The 20316-nt window shown below is 41.9% G+C and overlaps 1 protein-coding gene across 2 annotated transcripts in view; it reads right to left on the reverse strand.

Moving 5' to 3' along the window:
- Nucleotides 1-267: 267 nt before the first annotated feature.
- The window catches only part of LOC106567587 (remodeling and spacing factor 1), a 58869-nt gene continuing 38820 nt past the window's right edge, over nt 268-20316 (reverse strand). For both annotated transcript variants that reach the window (XM_014137088.2, XM_014137089.2), the window contains exons 2-16: nt 14774-14865; nt 14287-14379; nt 12782-12987; nt 12458-12573; nt 8342-12249; nt 7877-8149; nt 7458-7562; nt 4824-4903; nt 4439-4493; nt 4151-4266; nt 3965-4032; nt 2647-2872; nt 2149-2375; nt 1537-1722; nt 268-1307 (exon numbers count right to left, since the gene is read on the reverse strand). In XM_014137088.2, the coding sequence (XP_013992563.2) occupies nt 802-1307; nt 1537-1722; nt 2149-2375; nt 2647-2872; nt 3965-4032; nt 4151-4266; nt 4439-4493; nt 4824-4903; nt 7458-7562; nt 7877-8149; nt 8342-12249; nt 12458-12573; nt 12782-12987; nt 14287-14379; nt 14774-14865 (6257 nt within the window). In that variant the 3' untranslated portion in view covers nt 268-801. The remainder of the gene's footprint in view (nt 1308-1536; nt 1723-2148; nt 2376-2646; nt 2873-3964; nt 4033-4150; nt 4267-4438; nt 4494-4823; nt 4904-7457; nt 7563-7876; nt 8150-8341; nt 12250-12457; nt 12574-12781; nt 12988-14286; nt 14380-14773; nt 14866-20316) is intronic.

A 20316-nucleotide genomic window follows, 5' to 3' on the forward strand; every position in this document is an offset into this window, starting at 1 on the left:
ACAATATAAAGCTACGAGAATGGCTTACCAATAAAAAAAAAAGAATTCATGGTCAGCCATTCTCGTGACTTTTGTCGTTGTTGAGCACCCCTCCATTCCTGTGTTTGCTGAAGCGTGAAGGCCCACCTGAGCTAAAACACATCTACCTCCTACAAACAATTAATTATATCCAACAAGAAGACATCCTCTTTTCCAGGCAGGAACACTGAGGAGCTTCTCAGGAGAACAGGTTTTCATGGGTCGTGTTCATTAAGTCACACAACAGAAAACAAAAATGAGTGTTTATTGGACAAGTCTAGTTAGTCCCTCCCAGTTTGTCTACTTTCTTCCGTTTTGGGCCTAATGAACAAAACCATGAAGTTGAGAGATGGATTCTTTGTATGGTGGGGTCATGTGGGGTAGTGGACATACCCCTGAGTAGGAAACCCTGGAAGTTGGCTGGAGAAACAGGTAGGTTCATTTGTAGTCAAGTATCTGACCCGCATGTCCATCGGTGACGGAGTACAGAGGATAAGACAAAGCTAATTCACGTGCCACAAAACATCCTTTAGAGTTAGTGCTCTCAATGACTGTACAATCCAACTGCGAGAGGTGCGAAGAGTGAAGAGAATTAACTTCTCCCCGTAAGGCATCCAGTTCATATGGATGGATGGGGGCACACTGAGGAGGGGACAAGGAGGATGAATAGAAAAAAAATAAAAACAAGAGGGCAGAAATAAACGGTGGACGACTTCAGTGGAGAAAAAAACATAATATAAAAAAATACAATACTACAGAAATGAACAAACGTACAAGTTGGTTTTACAACACATCACTATTGCAGACAAAGTCCACTAGGTCTGTGACCCCCAGCAGGTCGTCCTCATCATCGTCCTGTGGCGCCAACTCCAGTCCATTGGGTGCTATGGTGACGGCTGTGGCTCCAGGTTTTTGGGGCCCAATGTGAGCCAGGCCCTCCAGGGCCTTGATGGGACTCTGTCCGTTGGTAGGGGGGTGCAGCTCCACCAGGTTGTAGTCCAATGGGCTGGCTCCCTTCCCCAGCACCCCCCCTTCCTCCTCTTCCTTTGTTTCTTCCTTCTCCTCCTCCTCGTCAGAGTCGTCCGAGTCAATGCGGTTCACACGCTTGCGGACCGGACGCTCTCCCTCCGATGATTCGTCGGAATCTTCATCGTCCTCCTCGGAGGCTCGCCTCCGTTTCAGCGAGAGGCGTCTGCGGCGCTGCTGGGACTCTTCCTCAGATGAGTCAGCCCTCCTCTTCAACCTAGTTCTCTCCCTCTTGCCGTCTTCCGAGCCTCTGGAGGAGCTTGCTGAAAGAGCAAGGCATGAAACGGTGGACGTTAGGTTAAACCATGTTGTTAATATCAGTTAAAGTAATGGGCAGTGAGGACTCGCTTAAGAATCTAATTCATATGACTTACACACACACTACAGAAAACGCACACACACACACACACACACACACACAGAAAACATACGCTAATAGCAGTGGCAGTGAGGCAAAGAGTGAGCGTCTAGAAAAAAAAACGTCTGGCTGACCTTCGCTGTCGGAGCTGGCAAGGCGCCTCCGCGGTTTGACTTTGTCCCGGTTGGTGCCGGCCTTGGAGCCGTCGGAGTCGCCGGACGACTCGCAGTAGTTGACCTGCTTCTTTGTATGACTACGGCGGGATCGGCGTTGACTACAGTCCAGGTCGCTGTCGCTGAACTCGCTGGAGCCCTCTGACACTAGTTAAATAGGTCAGCAAAGAGAGAGAGCCAGTCAACACAGAGAGCCACGTCACAGGGCCGCCAACACATACCTATTGGTCTTTAAAAGGACAATTACAAAATCAACACTTAATGCCATTATGTCAGATGTTTTTAGACCATAAGATTTTTATAATATCAATATGGATCTATGTCCCACCCAATCGGCTGTCTAACCACTGTAACGAAGGCCACAACCACAAATTAGTGGAAAACATAAGCGCCACAAATCAGACCCTTTTCAAATTATTTTGGGTTGTGGCATAAAGCAGAATCCACAAAACAGATGGCCTGGAACTTGTCTCAGGAGAAGACCACTTTTGAGATCTGAAAACATCTAACAAAGTGTAATTCTGGAGAGATGTCCCTTCAATCAACAAAGAGGAATTGACGACACCAACGTACTCATTTCGTCCTCATCTTCATCACTCGTCTCCTCCTCTTCATCGTCTGAGTACCCTCTCGCTCTGCGGCGCCTTCGCGGCCGAGTGCTCCTTTGACATTTGGCCGGCCTCCTTGTCCTGGCAGTTCTGCGTTGCGTGCTGCCGAAGTCACTGTCGTCGTTAGAGTCGACTGCCGCTTCGCTCTCTGCGTCGCTCTTGTCTGACGCCACAAACTCCTCTTCCTCCGTACTACACATAAAAGTGTGCAGAGGGAGAGAAGAAAATTAGACAAATTAATTCAACACCCCTTTGTGTCACACATTTCTAGCTGTAATAGCGGTCATAAAGTGGTACCTTGGGTTGTGTTCATTATGGCACCTAACAGAAAACATTTTAAAAAGTCAACGTAGTCCCTCCGTGTTTCAGTCTGTCGTCTTCCATTTGGTGCCTTATGAACACAACCCTGTCTTCCTTGTCCTGACTTATGCACCCCTACCTCCCACCCACCTGATGACCCTACCTGTCACTGAGACGGAACTCGTCCTCGCTCTCCTCCTCCTCCACAGTGCTGTCGCTGTCCAGGTCGTTGAGACGCCGGCGCTTCTTCCTGCGCTGGCCGGCTTTGGGCCGTGGCGGGCGTCCATTCTCCTTGCCCTCACCAACCTCTCCTGCTGCCAGGATGGTGGACATGTCCTTCCCTCTGCTATGGCCTGTGATGTTGGCCATGTCCTTGCCCCGACCAGCTCCTGTAGAGGGCAGCATACGTCAACATTTAGACAATCCAACAGGCACACATTAACCCCCTAGAATCAATTGACAAACCGGTGCATCAATCTAAGTTACATAACAAAATAATTCCCATCAAAATCTGTCAGTTTAAGCTAGAGATCGTTTAATAGCATTGGATGAGTCTCCATCTACTGCATCCGCCAGTGTCGTACCTCCGCATCTGGGTGAAAGGTAGCAGAGCTAGAGCGGTATTTGTCAGACCATGAGACATCCCGAAACTATTCTATGGAAAGGAGAGACTCTCACGAACACGACGGTGTTCTTCGTTTTGCTCTACGACCCCCACACGTCTCACGTAAATGTAACCGGTACCGTTTTTTTTTAAAAGAATGGAAGTGTGAAGGTAGTTTTGTGCCTACCCTCCCAAAAATGGGTTAAATGTGTAAAAAAAAATATATAATAATAAAAAAAGCTATTCCATCCAGAGTGATGGTTGCTGATAATGGGCCTCTGTACGCCCGTGTAAATATTCCATAAAAAAATCTGCCGTTTCCAACTACAATAGTCATTTACAACGTCTACACTGTATCTCAGATCAATTTTATGTTATTTTACATGACAAAAACATTGCTTTTCTTTCAAAAACAAGGACATTTCTAAGTGACCCCACACTTTTGAACGGTAGTGTATTTTTCTATACCTAAAGGGGTCCTAAAATTCAAAATAGCTAAATTATCCATAGTATGACAATCTTAAAACAATTCAATATGTCAGCTTAGCACCCCCCCTCCTCCAATGTCTAAGACTAAATAATGAAAGATTGTTTGCAGGCTACATGAGTTAAAAAGGCTCTCAGGCTGTGTTTCATTCAGGGTAGATGTTCACTCCTTGCCCTCGTTCACACTCCTTGACAGATCTAAAATGAAACGCAGCCTCAGACTTAACTCTTCATAACCCTTCTTAAAGCTTGAACAATGCACAATTACCAGGGGGCGCATAGGTGAAATGCTGCAGCCAGAAGTAATTTCAGAACAAAACTAAGAGACATTGAATTAAATTCATAATTCTATGACTTTGTTGCCAGATTCCATAATGTCCTCCAACTGTACCTCCACCATCAGCCTCTCTGATGTCTTCTTCAATTGCCTCCTCGATAGCCTCATCAAATTCATCAAACCTGCAAACAAGATGTCGTAATTATTCAGGGATTTAACAGCCACCATTCTGAAACAATAAAGACCAACCACACATAACAGACTTTTCTAATAATCCTGAGTTTAGTACAGACTTCATACCTGTAACTTATGCTTTTCTTTGCCCTTGTTGACCTTCGACCCCAGCTCTTGCTTTTCTCTTTCTTCTCCTTCTTCTCCTTCTTCACTTCTTCCTCCTTTTCTTCCTCTACCTCCAACTGAAATGAGAGTAGGCAACGTGTCAGTACACTATAGGAAGCAATCAGTCTAGGCTGGGCAGTGAACAGTGTGACAGACCATTTTACAAGGACATCCAACACACTGAATTCAGGATGTTTTGCAATGGACTTTCATGATGGTATATAACCATAACAACCAAATGCTACTTACAGAGGGAGTGATGATGTTTTCAACACTTATTCCAACATAGACCAAACGTTCTTTTCTGGAGGGAAAAAATACAATTATTTTATTTAAAACAACTTATGATAGAATAAAAAAAATAACTGCTTTCCCATTATCAGAGGCCCACTGCCATTGTACAAAAATAAATGTCAAGCAATGTAAGCTCCAATAAATGTTTGAGATCGACACACAGATCAGGGTGATTGGTTCGACAATAGAATAGGCACAATGCAATTCAGTGTAGACTCCAATTGCATGTGTTGTGGACTGAGCCTCATGTTCTTTAATAAGAACCACCCAACTAAATGCATTTATCTTCCTGTTGTCATTTGCTGTTTTACACCAAGGGTCATGGTTCAGAGGTTCTCACCTTCGCTCAGCGCGATCCCTCTTTTTCAGGGCAGCATCGAGATTAGCAAGCTGCTCCTCAAGCTTGTCACAGAGTAGCTTCTGCAGGGGGTCACCAGGAGATGGGTAAGAATGACACAACACATGCACACACTCCCCTACATATTTGGACAGTGAAGCTAAACCTTTTAATTTGGCTCTATACTCCAGCATTTTGGGTATTAGAGGCGACAGTACAGAATGCCACCTTTTATTTGAGTTTATTTTCATTCATACAGTGCCTTCTGAAAGTATTCATACCCCTTGACTTATTCCACATTTTGTTGTAGCCTGAATTCAATTATTATTTTCCCCCCTCACCCATCTACACACACACTACCCCAATACTTTTTGCACATTTCTTGAAAATGAAATACAGAAATCTATTGTACATAAGTATTCACATCCGAGTCAACATTTTGTAGAAGCACCTTTTGTCAGCGATTACAGCAGTGAGTCTTTCTGGGTAAGTCAAAGAGGTTTTCACTCCTGGATTGTGCAACATTTGCCCATTGTTCTTTTCAAAATTCTTCAAGGTTGTTGATCATTGCTAGACAACCATTTTCAGGTCTTGGTATATATTCTCAAGTAGATTTAAGTCAAAACTGTAATTCAGACAGTCCGGAACCTAAATGTTCTTCTTGGTAAGCAACTCTAGTGTAGATTTGGCTTTGTGTTTTAGGTTATTGTCCTGCTGAAAGGTGAATTTATCTTCCAGTGTCTGGTGGAAAGCAGACTGAACCAGGGTTACCCCTAGGATTTTGCCTGTGCTTATCTCCACTTCATTTTTATCCTGAAAAAGTCCCCAGTCCTCCCATACCCATAACATGATGCAGCCACCACTATGCTTGAAAATATGGTACTCAGTAGTGTGTTGTATTGGATTTGCCCCAAAGATAACACTTTGTATTCAGGACAAAAAGTTAATTGCTTGGTCACATTTTTAGCAGTATTACTTTAGTGTCTTGTTGCAAACAGGACACGTTCTTTGGAATATTTTTATTATGTTCAGGCTTCCTTCTCAATTATGTAAGTATTGTGGAGTAACTGCAATGTTGTTGATCCATCCTCAGTTCTCCTATCACAGCCATTGAACTCTGCAACTGTTTTAAAGTCACCATTGGCCTCATGGTAAAATTGTGAAGTAATCCCTGAGTGGTTTCTTTCCTCTCCAGCAACTGAGTTAGGAAGGACGCCTGTATCTTTGTAGTGACTGGGTGTATTGATACGCCATCCAAAGCGTAATAAATAACTTCACCATGCTCAAAGGGATATTCAATGTCTGCTTTTTTTATTTTGACCATCTACCAATAGGTGCCCTTCTTTGCAAGGCATTGTAAAATGTCCCGGGTGTTTGTTACTGAATCTGTGTTTGAAATTCACTGCTCAACTGAGGTACCTTACAGATAATTGTATGTGTGGGGTACAGAGATAAGCTAGTCATAAACAAATCATTTTAAACACTATTATTGCACACAGAGAGAGTCCATGCAACTTATTATGTGACTAAAGCATAACACAAGATTTTGAAAAAGTCAAGGGGTGTGAATACTTTCTTTAGGCACTCTCTGTTTTACCATTTAGAAATTAAAGCACTTTAGTTATCTAATCCCCTAATTTGAAGATGTCCTAAGTATTTGAACAAATTCACTGATACTGTATTACATTTATTCAAAAGTTGAGTATTTGGTCCCATATTCCTAGCACGCAATGTCGACATCAAGTGACTCCATACTTGTTGGATGCAATTTCAGCTTGTTTTGGTTTGTTTTGTCATTTTCAAGTCACTTTTATTGTAAGAATATAATATGTTTCTGAACACATCTACATTAATGTGGATGCTACCATGATTACGGATAATCACGAATGAATCGTGAATAATGATGAGTGAGAAAGTTACATATGCACAAAGATCATGGCCCCAAAACATGCTAACCTCTCACCATTACCAATAACGTTAGCATTTTTTAGGGGTATGATATTTATGCCTCTAACTTTGTCACTCATCATTATTCACTATTGGTAATGGTGAGAGGTTAGCATGTTTTGGGGCCATGATCTTTGTGCATCTAACTTTCTCACTCATCATTATTCACGATTCATTCATGATTATCCGTAATCATGGTAGCATCCACATTAACATAGAAATGTTCAGAAATACTTGATATTCTTATTTACAATAAAAGTGACAAAATGACAATCTCAGGAAAAGGCTGTGTCGTTATCTTCGCAAGGGGAGAGTGCTAGAGTACTGAAAACGGGTGCCATCAGATTTTTTTAATTACTTGGTAAAAAGAAACTCGATCTCTCCCAATTTTTGGGAGCATACAATATACTGTAGCTCAGTATTTATATTATTTATTTTATACAGTATATTCTTGCTCATATTTATCAAGGGTGCCAATAATTATGGACCTGACTGCATGTATGAAAATACCCTCAAATAAAAGGTGACATTCTGTACTGTCGCTTCACAAAACATTTGATCTCAAATCCAATAAGGCTGGAGTAGAGTCAAATTAAAAGTATTAGCTTCACTGTCCAAATAAATAGTGATGTGGCTAGCATCCAAACTGTAGTGTGAGTCCCGTTTGTTTAGCATCTGGATGTTACTTACATGTTGGCAGGGTGGACAGAACCACTCGCCATCTGGGATGATCATGAGAGGGGGTCTGAGGCAGGCCGTGTGATAGCCACTGTCACACGAGTCACATAGCAAGATCTGTGGGGGAAACACGGAGGGGGATTAGCTGGAACACATTATATGGTAGTCTTATCTGTCAGTGGAGATAAATATTATGAATATAGTATATTTTTAAATTATTTTTTTATTTAACCTTTATTTAACTAGGCAAATCAGTTCAGAACAAATTCTCATTTACAATGACGGCCTACACCGGCCAAACTCGGGCGACGCTTGGGCCAATTGTGCGCCACCCTATGAGACTGTGATACAGGCTAGTATAACCATGATTACAGCTATCCAGGGTTAGGGTCAATTCCATTTCAATTAAATGCTTTTCAATGAGGACCCACCAGCTCGGGATGGTTGGGGAGGCCGCAGTGTTTGCAGGGGTCTTCGTTAGGAGGGAGGTCATCATCCGAGGAGGTGTCAGAGTCGTCGCTGTGCCTTTCTCTGTTCCGGTTCCTCCACCTCCTCTTGCCCTTCTCCACCTTAAAGCTCTCATCACTGTCGTCCTCCTCACTCTCCTCTTCGCTTGACTCGCTTTCATTGTCATCACCAGAACCATTCTTTTTGCGCCTTCGTGTTCGAGTGTTGGACCACCGGGTCTTTCTCCTCCGTCGCCCCTGAAAACAAAAGAACACCTCACCTCATTTTTGGATTTCATAAGGCTAAATGTAGGACAGCATACACATAAGTTACTGAAGGCTGACACTGTGGATCCCTGAATTAAAAGATACTGTTGATCCAAAAACATGCATTCACAATCCACCTGTAATATTAATGTAGAAATATCTGCAGTTACTGAAAGAACTTACCTTAGATTTGGACTGTCCATCTTGATCAACCTTTTCTCTCGGTTTCCTCTGAACAGTTTCCTCCTCCTCGTCCTCATCCTCCTTCTCAGGGGGCGTGGTCTCTTTTTTCTCCAGCCTCCTGTCCTGGAACTCCACCCCCTTAGCGGTTGGCCTGCAAATCCTGGGTGACCTCCTCAGGGATCTCCCAGTCTCACCAGTATCGGACCCGGAATCCCTCTCCGTTCTCTGGAGCTCAGCTCTCCTTCGATGAGTAATCCCCCGTATTTTCAGGCGAATTCCCTCCTCTTGAATCTCTGATGTTGTTCCGGCATCCTTTTTTTCATCTTTATTCTCAGACCCTTTACTTGCTTTTGCCTCACACGTTTTCTCTGCTGCAGTTGAGTCATCTTTCTCAGCACCATAAGCCTCCTTTTTGTCGTCTTTCTTAGCCTGATCAACTTCCTTCTCATCCTCTTTAGGGCATCCCTGTGTTGTGGCATCTTCCTTTATTACTTTGTCCTGGCTTTTGTCTGTCTCACCTTCAGCCTCAGTGAGAGATGATGCCTTCTTGCTGGTAGCCTGTTTTTCTGATGGTGCATTACAGTCCATGCGGTTTGAGTCTTTGATAGGCTCACTCTCAGAATTCTCTCCACTTTTAACAGACTTCTTTGTCCAGCCTTTATTGGCATGTCCCCTAATAATTACATTGTCATCTGTTGACTTTTCCGAACTTATTTCCATAGGCTCTTCCTGTTTCTTCCCCACTGGGACAGACTCTTTGAGAGAAGGTAATTGCTTGGAATCCTCAAAGGCGACATGTTTCTCTCCTTTTGCTGCAGGTGGCTTTATGTCTGCCAGTTTCTCAGTTTCTTTAGAGGCATCTGGTTTCTGTCCTTCACAGATTGAAGATTTCACAATCTTTTTAGAAGCAGTCTCTGTGTTTTTAAGGGTAACTGATTTCTCAGTGTCTTTAGTGTTAACCGATTTCTCCGCTTCTTTAGGAGTAGCCAATATCTCCTCGTCTTTTGGGATAGGCATAGCCGATTTAGCCAAATTTTCTGCGTCTGTAGTGGTAGCCGATTTCTCAGTGTCTTTAGGGGTAACAAATTTCCCAGCATTTTCAGACATAGCTGATTTAGGCAATTTCTCCGCATCTTTAGGCGTAGCCAATTTCTCTGCGTCTTTAGGCGTAGCCAATTTCTCCGCGTCTTTAGGGATAGGCGTAGGCGATTTAGCAGAATTTTCAGCATCTGTAGTGGTAGCCGATTTCTCAGTGTCTTTAGGGGTAACAGATTTCCCAGCATTTTCAGACGTAGCCGATTTAGGCAATTTCTCCGCATCTTTAGGCGTAGCCAATTTCTCCGCGTCTTTAGGCGTAGCCAATTTCTCCGCGTCTTTAGGGATAGGCGTAGGCGATTTAGCAGAATTTTCAGCGTCTGTAGTGGTAGCCGATTTCTCAGTGTCTTTAGGGGTAACAGATTTCCCAGCATTTTCAGACGTAGCCGATTTAGGCAATTTCTCCGCGTCCTTAGGCGTAGCCAATTTCTCCGCGTCCGTAGGCGTAGCCAATTTCTCCGCGTCCGTAGGCGTAGCCAATTTCACCGCGTCCGTAGGCGTAGCCAATTTCTCCGCGTCCGTAGGCGTAGCCAATTTCTCCGCGTCCGTAGGCGTAGCCAATTTCTCCGCGTCCGTAGGCGTAGCCAATTTCTCCGCGTCCGTAGGCGTAGCCAATTTCTCCGCGTCCTTAGGGGTAGCCAATTTCTCCGCGTCCTTAGGGGTAGCCAATTTCTCCGCGTCCTTAGGGGTAGCCAATTTCTCCGCGTCCTTAGGGGTAGCCAATTTCTCCGCGTCCTTAGGGGTAGCCAATTTCTCCGCGTCCTTAGGGGTAGCCAATTTCTCCGCGTCCTTAGGGGTAGCCAATTTCTCCGCGTCTTTAGGGGTAGCCAATTTAGCAGATTTCTCTGCGTATTTAGGCATTGTGGATTTCAACGTGTCTTTAGGGATACCCAATTTCTCTACCTTTTTGGGTCCTTCCAGTTGTGATTGGTTTGATTTCTCAAAGACGTCTGCCATCTCCACATCTTTAGGGACAGATTGTGTCTCAGTCACTGTCGCAACAGCTCTCGTCTCATCTTTACAGATAGCTGTTTTCTTAGAGTCTTTCTCCAGGACGTTTTTTTTCTTCACCTCAGGAGCAACATTTGTATTTGTGCTTACAGCACTGACAGCAGGTTTCTCTTTGGTGAGAGCTGACATAATGTCTTTAGGGGTATCACATTTATCTGTATGTTTTGATGCTTCTGGTTTCACTGTCATTTTAATGACCAACGATTTATTAGTCTCTTTAGTGCTGTCCAGTTTCTCTGCTTCTTTATTGGGAACTGGTTTGTCTGCCTTTTTAAGGAATGAAGACGTATTGGTCTCTTTAGAGCTGGCCAGGTTCGTGGCATCTTTACTCTTTCCTGAAATCTCTGTCTTTTTAATGACAGAAGATGTTTCGATATCGTTAGAACCATCACATTTCTCTGCACTCTCTTTGTTAGATGGTTTCTCTGTATTTTTTATGACTGCTGGCGACTCAGGGCGTTTCGAGCTTTCTGGTTTATCTGTAATGGGATCAGGTCTCTCGGTTTGTTTAGTGATGACTGATGTTTCTGGGTTTTTAGGGTTCAACAACTTTTCTGTGGCTTTTATGATGGATGTGTTTTCCATCTCTTTCACTACAGAAAGGGGACAACTGTCTTTAGGGACAACTGTTTCCTTAAAGGCAGCCAAATTTACCTCTTGAAATGCAATGGATGAATCGGTTCCTTTAGTTTCATCTGGTTTCTGTGACTTACTAGATAAAGGGTTTTTATCGGTTTCTATTGATGTGGATGTCTTGTGTTCTGTACGACGCACTTTCACATCCCACTTGGATACCTTGACTTTTTGTTCCTCTTTAAGATCAGAGGACTTTTCCGGTGTGCTTGTTGGCTTTGTCAGAGGGGATGAAGATTTAGCCTCTTTTAGGGATGTTTTTTTCAGTGCTTCAGTGCTTTCCTTCTCTGCCTTTGGGGCTGGAATAGTTTTCTTTAGGTTAGTTTCATCAGCCATGGCCACCTCCATGGGCTCCTCAGCATTGCTTGCCATCTCCCCTTTCTTTTTGTCCATGTCCAGATTTGTTTTCTCTTTTTCACTAGCTTCTGCTGCTTCACATTCTTCCCTAGCAACAGCTTTTGTTTGCTGTTCTTTGCTATCAGCAGATTCTCTCATCTCTTTAGGAGATCCTCTCATCCCCTTATTGACACCTTTTTCTGTGACAGGCTGAGCATCACCATTCACTTGATCACTTTTAGTCTCCATCGTCCCCACCAGGGCAACAGAGACCTCTTTGCTTGTCTCCTCAACTTTAGGAGCTTCTTTGACAGGAGCAACAGATGGGTTACGCACAATGATTCTACTTCCACCGCCACTACTATTATCAAAATCGTCACTAAGTTTCATCTCTCTCTTTTTCAAGGGGATTTTGGCCTGCTGGTCATTCTTCATCACCCTTTGGAGTTCCTCTGCAGTCTTCCTCTTGGCTTCCTCAGTCTGTTCTCTCTGTGGCATCACACAATGTTTCTCCACAAGAGGCTCTGTAGCACTTGTGGCTGTGCTCTCCTTGGATTCTGACACCTCCATCGGCTCTTCTTTGATGGCCTGGGTGTTAATGGTGGCCTTGTCATCCACCATTGGCTTCTCGGATTGTCTTGTTGACTCTGACTCAACTTGGCTGTCTTTGAGGCCATTCGATGGGGATTTGGCATCTGATTCGTCCAGCTTTGATTCCTCTTTTGGGGATTTTTTTTCTGTACTCTCTGTTTTTGGGGACACTAAAGAATCTGTATCCTTGGAGGGTTTGTCCTCTTCATCCCCTGAGGTATCCTCTGTCTTTTTAATTTCCCCTAATGGACAAAGGCATTACAAATAGAAAATACAAGTACAACATTTATAACTGCTTGTTAGGGAAATACGTTTTGTTTACTTTGGATAAAATAGATCCAAGGCAAATGACTGAACTCATGCAATATCATAAAAATGTCTGCGTAAACAGCAAAAAACAGATGGCATATGACATTATTGATGTAACAAGCCTTGTCCATATAACTTTACCTTCTCCCCCAGTCTTCTTGTTCTCATCTTCCTCCTCTCCTTCTTTCTTTGTCAACAGTGCTGGGTCGATTTGAGTCTTCAGCTGTGCCAGGATCTCAGCCAAGCTGTTTCTGTCTCTACATAGAGATGGATAATTCAAATCAGTCTTTCCAGTTTAGCAGACAGACATTCTCAGTAGTCTTGTGGTAAAATTACATATGAACCAAGTAACCTATAATCCACATGGAATACAAGACTTGACAATTAAGCTCTGCAGTACCATAGTATGCCTCTTTCATCCCCTAAAGCCCACTGGGCCCCCCCAGGCCAACAGATCCATAGTACCTGACAATGCACTTCCAGGAGGACCCGTCCAGGTCATCCTGCTCCTCCACATAGACCCTCACATTGTTATCCTGGTCAAGTTGGAACCAGTACATTAGGCCATCCTTGTCCTTGCCAATAGGATGGAGCCGCATCTTATCGGGATCCTCCTCATTAATTGCAGTCTTGAACTTGACATTGTCATCAAACTGGCACTCACATAAGTGCTGGACAGAGAAATAAAAAGTATGAGAAATGTTTCCTTTGGCAAAAACTAAAATCAGATGATAGTAGGGCTGCAAGATATGGACATTTTTTGGGGGGGGAATATTGCGATATGACTAGCAACACAACACACTTGAGTGAACTGAACAAGATCTGTGCCACCAACACTGGCAACCACTTTTCAGAGAATTAACTTTTGTATCATACAGAAAATATGTAGATTTATTTAGGTGAAAAGCGGGGTCATTTTTACCACCTGCATCTTGTTTGGAAATATATGTTGAAATGTTTGCATGCTGAACTAGCCTAATTATAGCTACAGTGCATTCGGAAAGTATTCAAGCCTTTGACCTTTTGTTACGTTACAGCCTTATTCTAAAATGGATTAAATTGAGAAAAACAATCTACACACAATACCCCACAATGACAAAGCAAAAACAGTTTTGTATTTTTTATTTTGCCAACATAAATACAAAAACAGAAATATCACATTTACATAAGTATACAGACCATTTACTCTGTACTTTGTTGAATAACATTTGGCAGCGATTACAGCCTTGAGTCTGTTGCGGCACAGCTATTTTCAGGTCTCTCCAGAGATGTTTCATCGGGTTGAAGTCTGGCCTCTGGCTGGGTCACTCAAAGACATTCAGACTTGTCAAGAAGCCACTTCTGCGATGTCTTGGCTGTGTGCTTAGGGTCGTTGTCCTGTTGGAAGGTGAACCTTCACCCCAGTCTGAGGTCCTGAGCAGAGCAGGTTTGCATCAAGGATCTCTGTACTTTGCTCCGTTCATCTTTCCACAATCCTGACTAGTCTCCCAGTCCCTGCCGCTGAAAAACATCTCCACAGCATGATGCTGCCACCACGCTTCACCATAGGGATGGTGCCAGGTTTCCTCAGGTGGACTCCAATCAAGTTGTAGAAACATGTCAAGGATGATCAATGTAAAAAGGATGCACCTGAGCTCAATTTCAAGTCTTGTAGAAAAGGGTCTGAATAATTATGTAAATAAGTTATGTTTTTTATTTTTAATAGATTTGAAAAAACATTCTATAAACCTGTTTTCGCTTTGTCATTATGGGGTATTTTGTGTAGATAAAAATGAATTCAAACAATTTTAGAATAAGGCTGTAACTGAACAAAATGTGGAACAGGTCAAGGGGTCTGAATACTTTCCAAATGCACTGTATATGGCAAACTCATGCAATATAATGGACATGTCAATATTGAGATTTTGATTGAAAATAAACAGTGCATCCCTAGATGTTAGGGCTACTAATTACAAAGACTGGCCACTTACTTTGAGTATTCCAGTCTTGCACTCCACAGACATGTCCTTGTATCCTTTATTTTCAAGTTCCCATGCCCAGGTACTGTTGAACTCATGGCACACCTGTAAGGAAACACATTCCATCAGCCAACCTCTAAAATATACATTATCATCTTTCAGAATGCCCAGAGTCATGCTGCTGCCGGTATTTTTATTCAAATGAAATATATTGATAGTTGAATCAAATGAAACTTTGTCGCATGCACCGAATACAACAAGTGCAGACCTTACAAGCCCTTAACCAACAGTGCAGTTCAAGAAGAGTTAAGAAAATATTTACCAAATAAACTAAAGTAAAGTAAAAAAATTATAAAAAGTAACAATAAAATAATACGAGGCTACATACAGGGGGTACCGAGTCAGTGTGCAGGGGTACAGGTTAATCATCTATAAAGCTAAGCCTAACTGTATCGGAGTGTGCAAAAAAATGACCAGCCTTGTTCTGAGCTCTATTTACCTTCACAATGTACTTCTCCCATCTGTCTGCCGACACTGACTTGCCAATCTTCCTCAGCAACTTCACATGAAGGTCCACCAAGAGCTTTGGAACTAAGGGGAGAGGTGGGATAAATGGCACAATTTGCTAAACATCAATGCATCTCAACCACACATCACATATTGTATAAGTAAGGCCAGTGTTTTTTTTTTGTTGACCGGTATATCCAGCATTATCCACTAGGTTTGCTGCAGGTAGAAAATGCTAGGAAATGTTATTTAATTGACAAAAGCAGTCTCCAATCAATCAATCAATCGTCTGGTTGCGTATGAGTGTTTTGGTCCCGAACAATCAAAATCATGTTTTCTTCAAATTTGACAATATTTGGATGAATCCAGTTCAAAGTAAGGTGCCCAAGTATGAAAAATGACTGTAGCTGGTACATAGATAAAGTTTGATCATAAAGTTACCGGTCCCCTCCCCAGTGTCAAAAACGTAGATGTAGGAGGCAGGCATTATCAAGGATTTACTTCCGGCTTTGGTAACGTCTTATCTTTACTAATTTAAATATGTACCGCCTAAAAACCGTCATCACATATATACCTTGCTTTGGTTTTGTTTACAGACCGTAAGATAGCTACTAGTAGCTAGCTCAGGCAGAATGTACAACCAAAGATACTGGTAACCTTTCATCAGTGGTGTGACTTAGCTAGCAAGCCAACAGTCATTTCACTTTCCATCACCTTTTGTCTTTCCACTATCATCAAGCTGTAATGATAGGCATTTTAGAGAATTCAACATCTGTCTGCACAGCTTCTCAGGCAACCACCGCAACAGGAATGCTGTGATAGAAAATCAGCTTTCCCAAAGGCAAAGGGGGATATGCTGTGAAGCCTGTGCAACCAGACCCAACATAGTTACTCATTTCAAATCTGCATAAATTGAGCACACCATTTCCAAATACAAACATTGAGAAGTTTGACAAAAAAAAGTGCAGCCAAATATTGCATATTTCAAATTGAGTACTTCAAAAACACATTATCAAATGAGTAGACCACTACATCAACAGTAACTCAGAACATTAAATAAAAAGGAAATTAAATACACTACCCATTTAACAAACATTTCCCTTGTCAAAAACATTACAGGCTACGTAGACAGGCTCCTGGATCTCCTCTTCAATGAGGTCACCCTTGATCCATCATCGTATGTGGGGAAGCTGTGCGAGCTGTCCATCCCAGGACCCGTCTGCCCAGTGTGAGAGGCCTGACAAGGAGGCCATAGCTGGATTTGTATCCCGCTTCAACCTTGGGGATGACTGAAGCCAAGTGGGTGACTGAAGTCTGCTTGATTGAAGCAAGGTACATGGTTCCCCTTCCTCGCTTGATCAATCTCTGTAATTGGTTGCATTTCCTAAAGCCTAAGTAATTCACTTTTACGTAATATGATAATCACATTGTTACTTTGCCATTTTTTTCTTCTTCTTCACGCATTCAGATGGGAGATGAGTGTTAAAAATTGTAAGAATCAACAGGTCCTGCACACTGCATGGCAGCCAGGTGCCTATATTAGGCTTATGGCTGTAATAAAAAAAAAGTAAAATGGTGGCAAAAGGTGACTGAGGCTTTACTAATTATTGTGATGTGTATCAGTGAACTGTATTCTGTAATTAGTTACAAAACAATATAAATGCAATTGTGTATTGCTGCGGTTTGTCTGATATCCAACAGTCTATGATCCGCTCTGTTGAACATTAGAGCATTTTGCAGAAAAAAAATGGGTTGAGGCATACTATTTAGGGTAAGATGACATGTGGTCCATTGTATACCTTGTCATCAATGACATGTGGCCCTTTGTTTACATTGTTACCTGGCAACGACCACAAGGGCATTTCAAAGAGCTTTCAATCAAGGCGAGCTCATGAACGTAAGCTCCCGCCCACTCAACCTGTTCTTTCAGGCTTTCTGATAGTAAGACAGAAAAGGTACAATAAAAATTCTGAGCATTTTAATAATGTCAAAATACTATGGATGATGTTTTGATCATTCAAAGGCTATTTTTACTTAAACTTCTTGGTGACAGGGGGCAGTACTCGGAAATTCAGATGAATAACGTGCCCAAATTAAACTGCCTGCTACTCGGGCCCAGAAGGTAGGATATGCATATTATTAGTAGATCTGGATAGAAAACACTGAAGTTTCTAAAACTGTTTGAATGATGACTGTGAATATAACAGAACTCATATGGCAGGCAAAAACCTGAGACAAAATCCAACCAGGAAGTGGTTTGTAGTTTTTCAGCTGACTGCCTTTCGAAACTACAGTGTCTGTGGGGTCATTTTGCACTTCCTAAGGCTTCCACTAGATGTCAACAGTCTTTAGAACCTTGTTTCATGCTTCTACTGTTACTGGGAAGAGAATAAGAGCTGACTCAAGCCTGAGACCAACGAGTTGTTTACTGCGCAGGCACACAGTCGCTCCGTTCCTTCTTTTTCCTCTGTAATGAATACGCTATTGTCCGGTTGGAATGTTATCGAAGATTTATGTTAAAAAGACCCTAAGGATTGATTGTAAACATCGTTTGACATGTTTCTACGAACGGTAATGGAACTATTTGACTTTTCGTCTCGGGTTTTGCGCTCACGCATTATGCCTTTGGATTAGTGATCTGAACGCGCTAACAAAACGGAGGTATTTGGACATAAATATGGAGTTTATCGAACAAAACAAACATTTATTGTGGAAGTGGGAGTCCTGGGAGTGCATTCCGACGAAGATCAGCAAAGGTAAGTTTAGATTTATAATACTATTTCTGAGTTTAGTTGACTCCAGAACTTGGCGGGTAACTGTATAGCTTGCTTTGATGGCTGAGCTCTGTACTCAGAATATTGAACAATGTGCTTTCGCCATAAAGCTATTTTGAAATCTGACACCGCGGTTGCATTAACCTGTCTGGGAAAGTCAACAGCCAGTGGAATTGCGTCGCGCGAAATACAAAACCTCAAATGCTATAACTTCAATTTCTCAAACATATGACTATTTTACACCATTTTATAGATACACCTCTCCTGAATCGAACCATGTTGTCCGATTTCAAAAAGGCTACACAGCAAAAGCAAAACATTAGATTATGTCAGGAGAGTACCCTGCCAAAAAAAATAAAAATCACACTGCCATTTTCAAAGCAACTAGATGCATCACAAATATACAAAACACAGCTAAATGCAGCACTAACCTTTGACAATCTTCATCAGATGACACTCCTAGGACATCATGTTACACAATACATGCATTTTTTTGTTCGATAAAGTTCATATTTATATATAAAAACAGCATTTTACATCGGCGCGTGACGTTCAGAAAATATTTTCCCTCAAATGCTTCCGGTGAATCAGCGCTACAATTTACAAAATTACTATTTGAAAACGTTAAAATTTAATATTGTCATTCAAAGAATTATAGATTAACATCTCGTGAATGCAACCGCATTGCCAGATTTAAAAAGAACTTTACTGGGAAATCACACTTTGCAATAAACGACGTGGTATGCTCAGAAAAATAGGCTAGGCGATACATGTTAGCGCCATCTTGGAACCATCTAAAATACTATCGTAAATATTCCCTTACCTTTGATTATCTTCATCAGAAGGCACTTCCAGGAATCCCAGGTCCACAACAAATGTAGTTTTGTTCGAAAAAGTTAATTTATGTCCCAATAGTTCCTTCTTGTTAGCGCGTTCCCGAAGGCTACTCATAATGTACTGAAGCGCGCGGGACTTGTCGTCACGAATGTGCAAAAAATATATATTTACGTTTCTTCAAACATGTCAAACGTTGTATAACAGAAATCTTTAGGGCCGTTTTCAACCAGAGCTTCAATAATATTCAAGGCGGACGATTGCATTGTCTTACTGAACGTTTCGAAAGGGGAGGGTAGCCATGGGCGCCCGCGTCATAGTAGTAAATGGCCCTCCCCCTGTGACCAACTTCCCAAGCCTCTCTTTGGGTCAGTTTCTACCATAGAAGACTCAAACCACTTTGTAAAGACTGTCGACATCTAGTGGAAGCCTTAGGAAGTGCTAAATGATTAATAAGTCCCTGTGTGTTTCAATGGCAAAGGTTTGAAGTGATTCCACACATCAGATTTCCATTTCCTGTTAGGATTTGTCTCAGGGTTTTGACTGCCATATGAGTTCTGTTATACTCACAGACACCATTCAAACAGTTTTAGAAACTTTAGGGTGTTTTCTATCCAAATCTACTAATTATATGCATATTCTAGTTACTGGGCAGGAGTAGTAACCAGAGTAAATCGGGTACGTTTTTTATCCGGCCATGCAAATACTGTCCCCTATCCCCAACAGGTTAACCTCTTTGGGACATGTGGGACGCCAGACATGAGTGAACGGGACCATGCCTTTCTTGTTTTTCCTTTTCTATTGACGAAACAATTGTCCGGTTGAAATATGATTGATTATTTATGACAAAAACAACCTGAGGACTGATTATAAACATAGTTTGACATGTTTCTACGAACTTTTATGGTACTTTTTAGATTTCTCGTCTGTCTGTAGTGACCGAGCTTTGTTCCAATGGATTACTGAAAAAAAACGCACCAACAAAACAGAGGTTTTTGAATATAAAGAGGGACATTATCAAACAAAACAAACATTTATTGTTTAACATGGAGTCTTGGGAGTGCAAACATATGAAGATCAAAGGTAAGTGATACATTTTATCACTATTTCTGACTTATGTTACTCTTCTTGGCTGCTAACGGTTTGTAATGATTTGTCTGCTGGACGCTGTTCTCAGATAATCTCATGGTTTGCTTTCGCCGTAAAGTCTTTTTGAAATCTGAAACCATGGTTGGATTAACAAGAAGTTTATCTTTAAACCGATGTATAACACTTGTATGTTTCATGTATTTCTGTTGTTGAATTTCACTGGATGTTGGCCAGGTGGGACGGTAACAATTGCAGAGAGCCAAATTCAAAAACAGAAATACTCATTATAAAAATTCATGAAACATACAAGTGTTATACATCGGTTTAAAGATTAACTTCTTGTTAATCCAACCGCGGTGTCAGATTTGAAAAATACTTTACGTGGGACGGTAGCGTCCCACACCCCCTTGAGTGGTTAATACATTTGCAAAAATGTCTAAAAACAGTTTTTTTGCTTTGTCATTATGAGATAGTGTGTGTAGATTGGGGGGGGGGGACGATTTTAACAATTTTAGAATAAAACGTAACAATGTGGAAAAAGTGAAGGGGGCTGAATACTTTCCAAATGCACTGTATGCAAGCAGACAGTATTTCAACCACATAGAATATGCCCCCAAGACGAACATGTTCATTTACCAGTAACGTGTTCACTCTTTTTCTCAGATTTTCATTTCTTAAAACCGGTCAAACTGATGACATTTGGACATTTTGCACAGGACCAATCTTTCCACTGTTGGGAGTTATTGGGTTCTCTCCCCGGTCCCTAAACGGAACAGACAACTTTACCGATGTTAACTAGCTTACTTGCATTCATTCTATCGATGTTTGACATTATTCT

The sequence above is a fragment of the Salmo salar genome, chromosome ssa13 (assembly GCF_905237065.1).
Source record: "Salmo salar chromosome ssa13, Ssal_v3.1, whole genome shotgun sequence".
NCBI lineage: Eukaryota > Metazoa > Chordata > Actinopteri > Salmoniformes > Salmonidae > Salmo > Salmo salar.